A 16095-nucleotide genomic window follows, 5' to 3' on the forward strand; every position below is an offset into this window, starting at 1 on the left:
GGAAACGTGTCCCGCCGATCACGAGTTTCCTGCCATTTAACTACAATTCAATTTGCTAGAGTAGAAGAAGGCGTATCTGTTGTGAGATGATCTTGTCCGGCGCTCACGACCCTGGGTTAGAAATCGTACTTTGTGACGGAATAAGTGCATCTGGAGCAAGCCCACAGCAAGAACACATTATTTACAGATTCCTTCCTTGACTTATAAAATGTCTGTCGGCCAATATCCAGAGCAGCCTTCGGACATCATGGGTGATGCAAATGCTGTCGCAGCCCATCTTGGCGATTGTCGAGATCAATCTGCAACTGCAAACGAGAGCTGAGGCGAAGCAGATATGGCAGAAATGCTGGGTCTCACCACACAACTCGTCAGCCTCTCGATCACCTCGGCAGATCTTACAGAATGCATGTCGGAGCCTCCCCACGCGCATGATAAGATATGTAGGAAGCGTACTAGCCACGACCCATATCCCGTTCTCCAGCACTATCTCCATGGTCTCAATCCGTACTCACGGTACTGTGTCCCCGCCATTCTGCAGATGGCGAGGTCATCACCGCTTAGTCTTGGAGAATAGACGGCATGTGTCAGCTTCACTAGGTCAGATGTTGGAAAGAATGACAGTGCCAGTGTGTTCAAAAAGGTGTAGCCGATCCCGATAAAGACTTCTGTACTGTCTTCATGATGATCTCCCTTAATAGCCGAGGATGCTATCTCACCACAACCTGGGGGCTCCTTGACGCTTGGTGACGTACGAGAATCGTCCACCATGATACAGGAGTGACTCCAAATCAGAACGGGGATTGATGTAACTTGCAAATATACTAATAATAGTGTTATGTAGAATATAATACAGTTTGTGAAATCACAGGTATCCCTAAATGATCATGCCACAATGATATCAGAGCTAGCTCAGATGCGACCAAATATCCCCTTCTCTGTCCACATCTTGGCCACAGTAGCAAGACATCCACCAAACAGGCACACAACACCACTGAAGACAGAAACCTGAAAGAAACCTCCATACTTGCTCACAAGAACACCGTTGACAGGCGGACCGATCAAAGCTGCAAAAGAGCTCATAGCCAGTCCCATTCCCATATAAGTACCGTTGTTTCTCGCATCCTTTGACACGAGTGTGAAGGCTGCTGACACGCCGGAGATGATTGTTCCAGAGCAAAAGCCAAATACGAGAGCATAAACCACCAAGGCCGCTGTGGTCTTTGCTTCATTCATGCAGAGAATGACAACTCCCGTGCACAGTCCTCCGAGGGAATACATGTTCAGGCGACCATATTTGTCTGCCAGTACTCCCGGGATGATGCGGCCAAAGGTTGACGCAGCGTTCGTAATGGCGAGTAGATATGACGCCAACGTGGGGCTGACACCTCGTGAGACTGCATAAGTCGGGATGAAGAAGAGGGGAGCAAACATGCCGATGAAGAGAAAGAACAGTGACCCAATGACAAGCAAGTACAAAGGATCTTTGAAAGGCTCAATAAGGAAGAACGAAGTCTTTCTGCTGGGCAAACGGGGTCTGACCGCCATGCATGAAAAGGACATGAGAGGTATCATGACAAAGCCCATGATGCGGATGGACCAGCCAAAACCAAGAGAAGAGTCATTCAACATCTTTGACAAGGCGATTGGGAAGACAACTCCGCCGATAGAGGAGCCTGATACGGCTATTCCAAAAGCAGCAGCTCTTTTCTTGTCAAAGTATTGGGAAACGGCAGCGAAAGCGGGGATTTGGAGGAAAGCCATTGCAGTGCCCATCAGGATACCTTGAGCAAGCATGAACTGCCAATATTCGGTGCATAAACTCGTCATCATGGTCGCGAACACGTACGTAACGGCGGCTGGGCGAAGGACCTATGACACAGTTAGCCTCAATCATCTCACGATACGTTGGAAAAACGTACCCAAGAACCATAACGATCAAACATGGGACCACTCAAAGCTCCGACAGCGAATTGGATGAAGGTGGAGATGGACCCAATCCAAGCGATCGCATCTTCTGAATGTCCTTGAAGTTGATGGGTCATGTAGTATTCTTGAAGAACACCGAAGGAGTTGGCGAAACCGAGACATGAGAAGAAGATGCAGGCTGATCCAGCTGCTACTAGCCATGCTTGGAGACCTCCATCTGGTGCAGGCGAGAGATCAACAGGGCCACCCGACACTGCCTTTTCCTCTTGGTCCATATTATTGCCGGAATCAGAGAGTGCCTGGTCCTGAAGCTTTATGAAGTTATCCTGATCGGCCATGATGAGGGACAGCGAAAATAAGGTTGAAGTGGTGTCTGGGTACGATACTCTTGAATGAATAATTTGATGGCTTGAAAGATTCCTTAGCAGTAGTTCCAGGTCGTTTACTCCTTTTATGTTGAGCAGGACAGTCAATGAGTCGAGTCACCTCCTAGTTCCTATCATGCTGAGCAGAGGATTGACCAATAGTGATCTAACGGAGACGGGGTCGGATTCGGAGTTAGACTTTGACCCGGTAAATGGAGAACCATAAGCACCAAAAGCGCATTTCGTACCACTTCAATTACACAATTCTCCGCATCCAACTCCCTCTCAAGTAAACATCAGCAAATACCGCGAAAATGGAACCTGTGCGTCGCCGACGAAGACCAGCTGTGTACAATTCCACCTCCGATTGAATTACGGGGTATGGCTAATATTCTCTTAGGTCATGCAATCTTTGTCGGAAGCGCAAGATGCGCTGTAATCGCGGGTCGCCATGTAGCAATTGCATGCGCGCAAGAAAGGGCGAGTGCGTCTACGAGAATCCACCTCCAGCAGAAAGAAGCACAGCAAGTCAAGATCATGTCGCTGAAATCGCGGGAGACTTCAATACGTTCCTCTCATTACCAACACCCGAAGATCTTGTCGCAAGCGCAAACTCTGGGTTACCTGGTGTGAGCACAGGAGCAGCGAGTTCTTCGACAGGTGCGCCGACGCCGGTCAGTCAATCGTCTGTTCAGGAACTCGACATGCTGCGAAACAGAGTGCGTCAACTCGAGAGTCAATTATCATCAAAGACTTCAACACCGTTGCAATCCTATGTCTCAACGCCAGCTTCGACACTCGAAACCTCAACCTCAAGATTGGGCGGAACGTTTCACCTGCACTCTCAAAGACAACATGTTGGCGCACTAGCAACACCTCGAGCCATCTCTCACAAGTCTCGGTTCTTCGGGCGAAGCCATTTTGTCTGTGGTTTACCATTGGTAAGGCGCGATACTTCAATTTGCACTCGCAGATGCTGACAGACAGTAGCTCCGATACATTATTGAAGCAATTGACCAGTACGCGACTGAGACATCCGGTCTCATCATCAAAGTCCAGAAGTGCAAGACTATGGCGAAGCGCATCAAAGCACTGCGTGCGCCAGCATGGCCGACACCGCTCACCACGGAACTGGCATCCAAAACTCTCTGCGACAGTCTCGTCGAGTGTTACCTGGAAAGTATAGAGAAGGTGTATCGTATACTTCACATACCGACATTTAGGAACAAGTATGATGCTCTGTGGACCTCTGATGCTACGTCAGATAGGGACTTCATGGCCCAGCTCAAACTGGTGCTTGCGCTGGGCGCAACGACCTACGATGACAATTTCTCGCTGCGAACTTCCGCCGTTCGATGGATATACGAAGTTCAGACGTGGATATCAGAGCCAGAGTTCAAGTCAAGACTTGGTATTCAATTTCTCCAAACGAATATCCTGCTTATTCTTGCCCGGGAAATGGTCTCCGTGGGAGGAGAATCGTCCTGGATCGCATGCGGTTCACTCCTGAGAACCGCCGTATCAATGGGTCTGCACAGAGATCCCGCTCTTTTATCCAAACCTACGACAATGGCTTGTGAGATGCGACGAAGACTGTGGAGCACGATACTGGAGCTCTGCCTTCAGTCAAGTCTCTCATCTGGCGGGCCGCCAATGATTACAGAAGAAGAGTTCGACACTGAGCCGCCTGGGAATTTTGACGATGACGAAATCATGGTCAATGGTGCGACTTCCAGACCGAATAATGTCTTCACCCAAGTTTCGACGGCGAGGGCATTGCGATTGACATTTGCGACTCGCCTCAAAGTTGTCAAGTTGCTCAATGACCTCAAGTCTGGGGACTCGTATCAAGAGACGCTGCGTCTTGATGCAGAACTAAAGGCTTCATACAAGGAAGCCAATCGGATGTTGAAGGACTGCAAGAAGAGCCAGAATTCGCCAACAGAGTTTGAGCTGACTGTAGGTGACTTCATTATGCGTCGGTATCTCTGCGCACTTCACTTTCCTTACTATGGGCTCTCTTTACAAGAACCGAGCTACGCCTTCTCACGAAAGATGACAATGGAGTCAGCTTTCAGAATGTGGTCCACTGTTTCCGCAGATAATGTCTCTGGGGCAGCCTCTTCAGCCAAGCAACAATTCACTCGTCTCGTCATATGTAGCTCCGGGTTCTTTCGACTCTCGGCATGGCAGTCCAGTATTATACTCGTCCTCGAACTGAGGAGTACAGTCCAAGAGGACGACGGCTTTTCCTTGACACCAGTACGGCCAGACTTATTGGAGGTTATGGAGGACTCGAAATCTTGGAACCTACGAACCATTGAAGCAGGCGAGACCAATATTAAGGGCTACCTCATGCTGTCGATATTGATGGCACAGATCATGGGCATCATGCGACACTTATCCGAAGCCGAAATCGTTGAGCTCATTATGAAAGCTGGTGAAGAGGCGATGCAGGATGCGTTGGTAGTGTTTGAATCGTTTCTGGCTCAGTTACAGCCTGAAGGTACAGAGACTCAGGATTTACAGGAGATTGATCTTAGCTTTATGAATGATTGGGATTCTCTGGTAAGAGCATTGCCCGAGATATTCGATCACGGCTAACATTGACAGATGGTTGACGATTTTCTTGATGATGGAGTCTCAGACCCAATGGCATGGATATTCTGACCTCTTTTGAGCACATATTGTATTTGACCGAAGACGTGATGTCCTGGAAGAGTACACGATGGTGGATCATGTGAGACTTGAGAGTAAAGTGATTTTCAGTATACCCCACGCAAGCCATCGGGCTGAGTGTTTTTCCGCAACGGCGCTGGATGATGTTCTACATGGGATTGTCTAGACAATTTAAAGAAACGACACAGATTTATGTCAGTTTGAGAGAATGAGTTGCATGTGCGGTTTTATCGGATGATGGACGTTGATATTTTATGCAATTGACCCCACAGAAGTGAGTTTTATGCAATTACCTAGTGCACGTCATCCCAAGAGTGGTTTCGGCGAGACAGATCCGATTGGCTTCATTAAAACGAGCCTCGAATATACTTCAATTGATTGACTCCCTCTCCAAGCAATAGGTATTATTTTTTTACTCATATGCCTCCAGTCAAATGCTGCTCATTGTGTCTGTCAGTTCACAGTGAAGTTGCATAAACGAAGTGCCCCACTCTTCTCTCAGTTGGTCCAATTGCGTGTGACTGCTCCAAAACCTCAACTCCAGTGACTCTGGTTTATCCATTTCCAACAAAACTCCAATTCAAGACATCTCGGATGGCAAAAATAAGAACTGGATGGCGTTGGGATTGCTCCCGCCAGGGCTTGAACCTGAGACCTTCGCATTACCGGATACTCGGGTTGAAGTATTAGTACGACGCTCTAACCAACTGAGCTACGGAAGCCACCAGTTTTGATTGGTGGACAATGTCTCACCAGAGTACACAATCTTGCTGTGGAGTTGAGACGAGGCGGACGTAGCTGATCTTGCTGATCTCACAGATCTGTGTTGGTTGTGGAGTTGCGAGCACCGATATCGATGATACAACTCTCAACTTGGCACTCTAGTTAATATGGATGCCTAGCCAGCAGTTCACGGGCAAAGTTTCGTTGTGGTTGGAGTACATTGGATTAAGCTTGCTTTCGTGACTCGAAGGTTTCGAGAACTCAAATAGAAGGGACTGCAAGGCCTGATTTCAGGACATCACTGGGAAACATCAACATTCAAAGCACCAAATCGTGTTTCAATTGTCTATAAATGTATATGCGGTAGATCTAGCACAAATTATATATGGATGAAGTTAAAAGTCCACCATCCACCTCCTCCGCTCAACAATTCACACCATCAACCATTTAGAGCATGGCAAGAGCACCAACGACGGCAATGATACCGGCAGGGACAACCTGGGCGGCACCAGCAGTGACGACGTGAGTGGGAGTAGTAGCAGGAGGAGCACCAGCGGGCTTGGTACCGGCAGGGGGGTTGTAGGCGGGAGCGGTAGCAACAGGCTTGGTGGCAACGGGAGCGACAGAGCAGGCAGTGGGGGTGACGAGAGAACCCTCACCGTTGAAGGGAGAGTAGCCAAGGCACTCAGAGTAGGTAGCAGCGCAGTAAGACATGTTGGCGTCAGGAGCAGTGCGGCACTTGTTGTAGGCGTCGGAGCACTTCTCAGCACAGCCCTTGTTCTCAGCGGGGGTGGAAGGCTGGGGGGGAGTGTAGCCGGTAGGAACAATGGGCTTGGTGGTGGTGAAGTGGCAGTTAGGGACGGTGACAGTGCCGGGAGCAGTGACGGGGATGGTCTTGTTGCCGTAGGTGAGGGTGGTAGCCTCAGGGCAGTAGGTGGTGACAGCGGTGACGACCTCAGTGGTGTAGACAGCAGTGGGCTTTCCACCAGCGTGGCAAGAGGTAGGCTTGACGAACTTGCCGCTCTCCCAGGGGTTGTAGTTCAAGCAGGCAGCGTACTCAGCAGCGCAGGTAGCCATGTTGGCGTTGGGGGCAACACGGCAGTCATCGTACTTGTCAGAGCACATCTCAGCGCAGTCCTTGGCGTGAGTGGGCTTGGGAGGAGGAGCATAGCCAGTGCCGGTAGCAACGGGCTTGGTGATGGTGCAAGAGCAGTCCTCGATGGTGAGGGTGGTGGCCTCAGTGATGGTGTAGGTCTTCTCGCCGTAGGTGAGGGTGGTGGCCTCGGGGCAGTAAGTGGTCAGGTGAGTGACGACCTCAGTGGTGTACTTGACGGTCTCGTTGGAGGGGGGAGCATAGTAGGGAGAGGCGGTGGCAGCGCCGACGAGGACGCTGGCGATGGAGGCAGACTTGATGAAACCCATTTTGACGGTTTTGGTGCTGGAATAAGCTTAAGCGAGTGTAAGTGTTTATTGAGCACGAAAAAGTTGGACTGTAAACGAGAGTGGTCTTGTCGTGGATGGGATGAGAAGAAGGAGAGTCTAGAAGGCAGAAGGGGATGGGGGTTTATAAAGCCATCTTTGCCTCAGCTGAAGTCAACGTTACTGCCGATGCCGAAACCGATCGATGCCCAGAGCAGACCCAGAGGAGAGTCCACTCCCGTCTAGCAAATTGCGGGGATCAGGAACCACCAAAAAGCTCGTGTTTATTTACAGCAACAGAACAGGCACAGGCAGGCAGGTTTTCAATACGAAGGGGTAATTTACCACCTCGATGGGTCCGGAACTCGGCCACTCCTCGCCAATCCCATTGGCCCTCGCTATACGGCTCGCCGAGGAGGCGGGCGACAAGCGGCAGGGATTAGCCCGTGTAGGCTGTAGCTATACGACGAGTCATCTCATCCCCTTCCCCCTGCGCTAGGCTAAACCGTACTCTGTACCGCGCAGCACTGTACCTGCGCTAGCTCGACACGCTCTTAGCGCCCAGCTGATGATTTATGCATCCTTCATCCTTGATTCGTGGTGAACTAAAAAAGAGGAGGAAATCAAATCTTGGTTCTGGTCAGCCTCAATGATTTTCATGCTTTAAATTAACCCTCGTAAACAGTGATCTTCTACTTTATTTATATCAAGCAATCTAACCTTGTCGTGTAGCTAGCACCTCCACTACGACATCATCACTACAGACTAGAGAACTCTGCTTTGCTGAGTTTGCTCTGCTGTGAATTATTGGGTCTGCCGGCTTATCCGAACAAGACTAGCGGTTTTGAGTTTCATCTGGTGTTGCCGGCCCCTGGACTGGACGGATAATTCAACCGGCGGGAGGAGCATTTACGAACGATTGGATGTAAAAGTCTCAAACTTCATGATTGGGCGAGACACGGCATGGCGTTCTGAGCTGACACGGGTATGCTTACTAGAACTTGATGATTCAGTCAGATATATTCCGGCCGCATCTGCTCCACTGATCTCATCTGATCTAATCTACTGGCTCTTTTCTCGCGCCATTTGCCTGTCCAGCAATTCCTTCAACTCACCAGTGCAATCTTCCTGGCCCATGAAGACTTCAATCATCGTGACTCCCTCGCTATTCTGTACCACTTTCGAGTCCATCGCTGTCCTCAATTCCGCAAATGTCTTGGCCGAAAAATAACGCTTCGATGCCTCGTCTTGGCTCAGTCCAAACAATCCAAGGGCATGCTGGTGGTTCCACGGCGAAATATCGTTGTAATCCGCATTCCTCCCGTGAATGGCCCGCTCAATTGTGTATCCGTTGTTATTGATGACGAATATGATTACGTTGAGCTTTTGCTTGATCATTGTGCTGATCTCCTGGGCAGTCATCTGTAGACTTCCGTCGCCGATAAACAAGACTGCTCGCTGCGAATCGTTCATATCACGTTGGGCTAGTGCTGCACCGAGCGTGGCGGGGAGCATGTATCCGATCGATAGCCATGTCACGCATGTGAAGTAGCGACAGTCTTGAGGAAGCTTGAAGGCCTTTCCGCCAGTCGCGGCGGTGCCAGTTTCGGTCAGGACGATATCACCGCGACGGAACATGGGGTTCACGTAGCGATAGAACTCAGCTTGGTTGAGAGCATCCGACGGTGAAGGCTCAACTGGCCCCTTTGTCGCGATGGCAGGACTCTCAATCTTGACAAGCTTTGAAGAGTCAAACTGGCTGACGATTGATTGAAGATACTGTCGAGGGTCCACATCCCGAATGAGCTGACCACCAATCTTGATCTGACCAGGCGAAAATGAAACCGTCACACTCTCCTCCGGAATCGCCTTGAAGATGCCAGTGTTGATGTTGCTCATGTGTGGACCAAAGAACAAGATCAGATCGGAAGACTTGAAATAATCGAGCGACTCTTTATCTCCATCGTCGGCCAGGTATACGCCATGAACGTTGGGCAACTCCTCATTGATGAGACCTTTTCCGAATGCTGTTGTCCACGTTGGCCAGTTGGTAGTATTGATGAGCTTGTTGATCTCGCCAACAGCACCGATACTACGACTCTCGCCATCAACATAGAGGAGAGGTTTGGTAGCAGAGTAAATACGCTGCAAGATCTCATCAACGGTCTCCGCGCTGATCTCAGCAGTAGACGGCGCCGCGCGAATAACAGGTCTCTTCTCAAAATTAGCTGTCGAGACCTGCATCGAAACCAGATCATCAGGGATTTGCAGATAAACCGGTCTCTGGTGGATCATGGCTTGCTCAATGATCCAGTCGATCTTATCAGCTGCAGTCTGCACATCCGTCAAACAAGTCTGCGCAGCAGTGACATGCCGATGCATCTCCGCAAACCTTCCATACTCTCCGTCCAGAAACGTATGGTGCACCAAGGCCCTTGCACTCTGGAGGGTTCTTGATGGTGCACCGACGATGTGAATGACTGGTGCCCGTTCAGAGTACGCCCCCGCGATGCCATTGATGGCTGAGAGTTCGCCGACGCCGAAAGTAGTGATCACAGCGCTGAGACCTTGAATGCGAGAGTACCCATCTGCAGAGTAGGCGGCGTTGAGTTCATTGCAGTTTCCGATCCAGTTGATACCAGTCGGTTTGATGTAGTCCAGCAATCTAAGGTTATAATCGCCTGGAACGCCGAAGATGGAGCCGATCTCGAGTTGCTTGAGACGGGTAAAGAGGTACTCCCCGAGAGGGACAGTTGCTTCCTTTGTATGCGTCATTCTGTTTGTAATGTTGTTCTAGTCAATAATGTAGAGAGAAAAGATGTCGAAGAATGAAATGTCTTTATATATCTACAAGAATCAGGGCGTCGATGACATCCCCGCGTTGATCCGCATCTTGACGCCTTTGATTGCCGGGCTCACATTCCAAATCGGGCAAAGTAGCAGAAACTCCATGTCTAGCCGGTCCGTCACCTCTTTTGCCGAGGCAGGCCTTCTGTGGAGAGTCGAAGCTACGCCAAATATGGTGAATTAAGCGGCGTTAGGGATGGAACATCATTCATCCTTGATACCCGCCGGCGCCGCAAGGTCATCAATGAGACGTTGAAGTGTTGACCATGACAAGAGTTCCAAGCCACTTGAGATATTTTCTATAGAGAATGTCGCAGTATGAGTCACCTTTTGATAAGAAAGAATTAATTCCTAATAGCCTAAAAGGAAAAGACTGTTTTCTCCAGTCTTGAACCCGAGAACCGAACTGAAGAATACTGAAGTGCATGTACAGGGTAAGCGGGGGTCCTCTGATAACGACCCAGCATTGGTTCAATTTCCAGCCACGCGTGATCACCATAGACATGACAAAGGGCGTCGAATTCGTTATCGTGACCTGCCACCAGACTTTACACCGTAAATATGCGGTTGCCGACCGCCATTAGACTAATGCTAGATCGTATCACCATAGCATCGGAGTTGCTCTCCTCAGTCTGTAAAAAGCCCAAGCTCCTTATCGGTAGTTATCGATAATACAGGGATATCATATCGATAGGGCTGACTTAATTGACCTCATTGATCCAGAAGACAAGGATGACCATGTTGACTTACAAATTTAGGTACAACTATTTGTGGATTCGGTTACCGATATCTTACATCTATAATTAGGATCAAGGAATAAATATCCGAGATTTTAGTCAACAGCCTTACTGGCGAGATGAGGATGATGGCTCGTGTCCAGGTGCTACGCAATTTCGTCAATTGATCTGTTCGGGGCCACCACCTAAAAAAAGCTACAGTTCGTACTCGTCTCGGAGAGTTTCTAAGACAATTGCAAGTTTGAGTAGAGAAGAGAGTCATAGATTTTACGCGTGCTCACCTGAACAGCTGACGAGATGGAGGGTAGAATATAACAATCAGTTTGTTAGAAATAGTGCGACTGGGGTCCCGACTTTGAAGAGAGCCCAGGCAGGGGACTGTTATTTACAGTTGAGACTTGTGGCTGAGAGCTTATTCCGGCAGAGGGGAACTAGCTCAGGCAGCGGACCGATTTTACAGACGACTCCTGTAGCTTCATTAATGGCAACGCAGTTATGATCCCTTTAGCTCGTGTGGATGGTTGATCTCGCAATGTAGTAGACAATGTCAGCACCGAACTCAAGCACATTGTTGAGTTGGGAGTCAACTTGACCCCGTGAGAATGTATTTGACTTGGCATGGCATGGAATAAGTTCACAATCACTATCTAACGAGGATGCAGTTTCAAGTCCATGATCGGGTACTGCCCCGACGATTGTTTTGGAATGCTCATTTTGAGATGGCTTGCCTTGACCTGAGAGATATTGACCTCATCGACAGAACTCCCGTGACGACAGCAATATTGGTCTTGACAGCATCTGACCGAGCTTCAAGCAAGAGTACATCGGAAAACCTTTCCGCCGGAAGCTTTCTGATTGCTGATCTTCAGAATACTAAATCCAACCATTGATATGGCTTCTCAATCTGACCGCATCTCGAGTGCAACTACTGTGAAGCAAATACAAGCCACTGGAGAAACTTCTAGTCGCCGAAGAGATTACTGAATATCTCATGATGCTAATTACTTCAGATACATCACTGTAGCAGTGTTGAGAGATGCAACCGTCGGTTAGCTAGCCAATACCGTTACATGTCACACCAACTTGTTGCAAAAACTAACTGCTTTCAGGCATGCATTGACAGATTCCTTTTCCCAGCCAAGAACTGATGTTTCTCAATTCAAGATTGATAATGAAATCAACATGCACCACCTGGTTGGTTGCTCAAGCTCTTGCAGATCATATTGCCGTAAGCAGTAAATTCTAGAGAGACATGCATGAACTATGTCACGTCTATCGCTTTGCGGGATACATGCTCTTCAAGATGAATGGCCAGCTCGGCAATCTTATCTATTCCATCTGTACGACCTTGTCCCACTTTGTCAAGTTCTGGCGAAACGCCAACGCTGCTGCGGGGTAGCTTCAACCTTATTCCGCTTCGGCATCCAGATTCATGGCCCGAGACCAAACCCAACTCAAACACTACAAACAACTCTTTGCTATACTGAGCCTCAGCACAGCTGAATTGAGGATATAAGAGACAATGAGTTTGCAACAAAACATGGAGCATCAGCTCGAGAATTCGACATTATCGGACACAATGTACTCCCTCATGTCTCCAGCCGCTCTGCTAGGATCTCTTTTCTTCTCATTCCTAGCTGCTGCCAATTCTTCTATACCACAGGTCACTCTTCAAGGCTATGGTACATTCGCTGGTACAAACATTTCCAAGACCTTGCTTGGAGACAACCTTCCGCAAACTGTCAACGCTTGGCTTGGAATTGACTATGCCGAGCAACCCGTAGGCGATAGACGCTTCCGCCCTCTACAGTCCCAGCCCCAATCCCTCAAGGGCGTACAAAATGCTACAAAATATGGATCGGTTTGCTTGCAGGATCTCATGTATCCCAACCCAGACGAACAAGATGAGGCGTGCTTGAACTTCAATGTCTTCCGTACATCTGGTGTTCCGCTCAGCAAGAAACTCCCAACGCTGGTTTGGATCCACGGCGGGGGTTTTGCATCATTCTCAGGACGAGATTTCGATGGTGCTTCTTTCGTTGCGTCTTCTGCTGATCCGGTCGTTGTTGTTTCGTTCAACTACCGTCTCAATGCGTTCGGATTCTTACCCAGTAAGCTGTTCGAGCGTGAGGGACTTCTCAATCTGGGTCTGCAAGACCAGCGGTTCTTCTTGCAGTTCCTGCAGAAACATCTTAGCTCGTTCGGAGGAGATCCTCGACAAATCACACTTGGAGGCTTATCAGCTGGTGCACACTCTACGGCGTTTCACTACTTCCATAATTACGGCTCTGATAAGAATAAGCCACTATTCGCACGCGCGATTCTCCAGTCTGGTTCAGCGACAGCTCGATCGTTCCCCGGTGTCGACTATCCCAGATACAAGGAGGACTTCGCAGGCCTGATGAAGTATATCAACTGCTCCACTGACGTTGACGACAAGGAGCAAATGAGTTGTCTGCGCAGTGCGCCTGCACAGAAGATCAGGGAGTACTCGGCAAAGGCTTACGAGGATGCTAAAGATCAACTGAACTGGCCTTGGCAGCCGTCAATTGGAGGTCCGATGATCGAGAAAGCAGGATCTAAGAGTGAAGAAGAGGGCTCGTTCCATCATCTCCCCATCATCACGACCTATACCTCTAATGAAGGAAAATACTACACTCCCGGTAACTTGGAGACCAACGACGACTTTGTTCAATTCTGGCATCGAATCAGTCCTGGTCTCAACATCACAGACCTCGCTCTCATCAACGAGCTATACCCAGACCCCGTAGCATACCCTGACTCCCCATGGGCCGGATCTCCGAACAGCACTCAGTACAACCGCATCTCAGCTGCATGGTCCGACATGGCGTACATTTGCATGAGTCGCCACACTGCCGTCACTACATCTAGCGCAGGAGTTCCTACCTGGAGTCTTCATTTCAACACTCCGGACTTTCCGTTGGTTGCGCAGTCATGGAAGGGAATTCCTCACGCCTCTGATGCTGCGTACATCTGGAATGACCCCCATGTTGCTTATCCCGAGACTGCGAGGATTTTCTACCAGTATATTAACAGCTTTGTATTGACAGGTGATCCTAACAAGAAGAGGCTGGATGGAACCGTGGAGTGGCCACAGTACAAGGGGGTTGAGAAGGGAAGTGCGTATGCGAAGCAGCTTTTGGTAAACCCTGGAAACTTTACTGTTGTGGAGGAGGACAGAGGTCGGGGAAGGCAGTGTGAGTTTTGGAATGATCTTGAGAGAGCTGGTCGTCTCTACAAGTAAAGAGGATTCATGTCCGAATGATGTTGTTCCGTTATCCCAGAGGTTAGCATACATCAACAGGCATTAAAGTAGAACTGAAAGCGGGATCATACGCATACGCTATGTCAATCAATACAAAAGGACGTGTTGAAGCCATCAAGGCACCATCATAAAGCCTTCATCAAATTTATCAACCTGAAAGCATTTCCCAGGCATCTCTCATCAACCCCAAAAGCGGGAGCACGTCACCATGATATACTCAGGAATGTCCTTAATGCCAAAGTAAGGATTGCTTTTGTCTAGCACTAGCTTCGTGATCTGATAATTCTCAGCTTCGGCTAACCCCTCAGGATGCAGGTCCCAAGCCACATATTGATACCATCATTGATCTCCCAAAGGTTATCTTCTTTATTCAGGTGCACATTTTCAACACGCAACCGACCTCAAGAGGTCGAATACGTAAAACCACAAGGGAAGGCTCAAATCAATTGTGTCTGATATAGCAACGTCAACAAGCTCCCCTAGGTCGCTTGTGTAACGGTCGCCTTGATGAGATGAAGGAATCTCTGCACCGCGTATCGCACGCTGTATTGGCAGCGCCTAACCCCAGGATCTTACTGTGCTGTTGGAGAAGAAGGCGCAGTGACTTTTCAGAGTAGGAAGTTATTCGTATGGGCTTATGATAATAATTCGTATTGCTATGAAGCTAGTTATAAGCACATCTCGCTGCACTCTGTAAGTTCGTATGAGCTTTCCTTGGGTAAGTTTTCATTTGTCTTTTTTCTTCCTCTTTTTGCTCCTCAGATGTAGCACCTCATCAAACCTACTGAAGAAAAGTATGAGTGGTCAGTCAGAGGGTGCAGAGTAGGCGTCGTGTAATCCAAGAGCTTACTGGCTGTCAAAAGAATGCTCTTGACCAAGGGTAGGCAAAATACACAACTCAGGGCATAAGCCTTGGTCGGAAGTCCTTTACTCACTTTATGTGGCTTGGAAAACAGCAAGAATTCGTGAGCATGGCTCATGCTCGTGAAAAGGCTTGCCTGTATGTTGGAGCGTTTCTAAAACCTGGCCATGATTGACGTTACTCCAGCAGCCCAGGCACCAGCTGCATATGCCTGAACGAGGATGATGATGAATATGTCTATGAGGATGGTCTGGTTCTTGTCGATAGTAGGGGACATAATTCGTGAGGATAATGCACGGGAGTTCAGAGAAGGTGGTACAAACCAACAGTCAAGTTATATGATCCTCCTGATAGCTTTGTCCCCCGCAAATTTGCCTTGTGATTCGACATCATCAACACCTTTCCCTTGAGCCCTATGAACACATGGCCATGAATCAAACAGACGTCGCCCCGGAGACCTCGACTATTGAGCGTCTACCTAACGAGTTACTTGGTACCATTTGCGGTCTCCTGTAAAACAGCGACATCAAGAATCTTCGACTCGCCAGTCCTCTTCTCGGCCAAAAATCAATCGCGTTTTTATGTCGTCAAATCCTGTCAATATTGGTGTAGCCCGGGCCATTGCTACCCGCGAGATCTATCGATTGCGGGTAGAAGAAATTATTTGGGACGATGCCACCTTGGTCCCTTCCGGAGGTGACGGAGATTCATCCCACGAGTATTCTGACGAGAGTGAAGAAGAATTCCCTGAAGAGCTAACCGCCGAAGACCAAGAAAGCTTTTCCTGGTTTGCTCATGGCTGCAAGAGTAGTATGGAAGTCGCTCAAGACCGTATGGAGGACCCGTTCTTACGACCTGAAGATGTGTTGAAACAACAGCAGTTGAATAATGCAATGCCATTTCTGGACGCATTTGAGTACTAAAATCTCCTGGAAGGTCAACAACGAGACATCATTGTTTCAAAAACAGATGAGGATGTGTTTCGCTGCATTCTTCAACAATTCCCAAACTCGAAGAGAGTGGTCGTCACACCGGCTGCTCACGGATACCTCTTTGAGCCTCTGTACAAAACACCCATGATTAGATCTTTTCCATATGGCTTCATCTATCCAGTACCTCGAGGGTGGCCCACACCCTTACCTGGACAACTATCGGTATCTGTCCCCCCATGGGTTGGTGAGCACGCTGTAAAAGAAGACAAGAAATTATGGCATGGGTTTCGAGTCGTCACAAAGGTCCCAGCTGAAGAGA

The 16095-nt window shown here is 48.8% G+C and overlaps 5 protein-coding genes and 1 non-coding gene across 6 annotated transcripts; 2 read left to right on the forward strand and 4 right to left on the reverse strand.

Moving 5' to 3' along the window:
* Positions 1–909: 909 nt before the first annotated feature.
* J7337_011000 (uncharacterized protein) lies at positions 910–2264 on the reverse strand (the record flags this gene model as incomplete). Its single annotated transcript, XM_044828552.1, has 2 exons — positions 910–1869; positions 1920–2264. The coding sequence occupies 2 exons, from the start codon at positions 2262–2264 to the stop codon at positions 910–912; spliced, it is 1305 nt and encodes a 434-aa protein (XP_044677106.1).
* Positions 2265–2605: 341 nt separating this feature from the next.
* Positions 2606–4895, forward strand: J7337_011001 (uncharacterized protein; the record flags this gene model as incomplete). The annotated part of the gene is made up of 4 exons (XM_044828553.1): positions 2606–2614; positions 2692–2705; positions 2767–3232; positions 3282–4895. 4 exons carry the CDS (start codon positions 2606–2608, stop codon positions 4893–4895), a joined length of 2103 nt encoding a protein of 700 aa, XP_044677107.1.
* A 702-nt stretch (positions 4896–5597) lies between these two features.
* Positions 5598–5692, reverse strand: J7337_011002. The gene has a single exon. It is a non-coding gene; the product is annotated as a tRNA-Ile (tRNA).
* A 448-nt stretch (positions 5693–6140) lies between these two features.
* Positions 6141–7115, reverse strand: J7337_011003 (uncharacterized protein; the record flags this gene model as incomplete). The annotated part of the gene is made up of 1 exon (XM_044828554.1): positions 6141–7115. One exon carries the CDS (start codon positions 7113–7115, stop codon positions 6141–6143), a length of 975 nt encoding a protein of 324 aa, XP_044677108.1.
* Positions 7116–8174: 1059 nt separating this feature from the next.
* J7337_011004 (uncharacterized protein) lies at positions 8175–9887 on the reverse strand (the record flags this gene model as incomplete). The annotated part of the gene is made up of 1 exon (XM_044828555.1): positions 8175–9887. One exon carries the CDS (start codon positions 9885–9887, stop codon positions 8175–8177), a length of 1713 nt encoding a protein of 570 aa, XP_044677109.1.
* Positions 9888–12275: 2388 nt separating this feature from the next.
* Positions 12276–13961, forward strand: J7337_011005 (uncharacterized protein; the record flags this gene model as incomplete). Its single annotated transcript, XM_044828556.1, has 1 exon — positions 12276–13961. One exon carries the CDS (start codon positions 12276–12278, stop codon positions 13959–13961), a length of 1686 nt encoding a protein of 561 aa, XP_044677110.1.
* Between the last annotated feature and the right edge of the window lie 2134 nt (positions 13962–16095).

Source organism: Fusarium musae, chromosome 8, assembly GCF_019915245.1.
Source record: "Fusarium musae strain F31 chromosome 8, whole genome shotgun sequence".
Classification (NCBI taxonomy): domain Eukaryota; kingdom Fungi; phylum Ascomycota; class Sordariomycetes; order Hypocreales; family Nectriaceae; genus Fusarium; species Fusarium musae.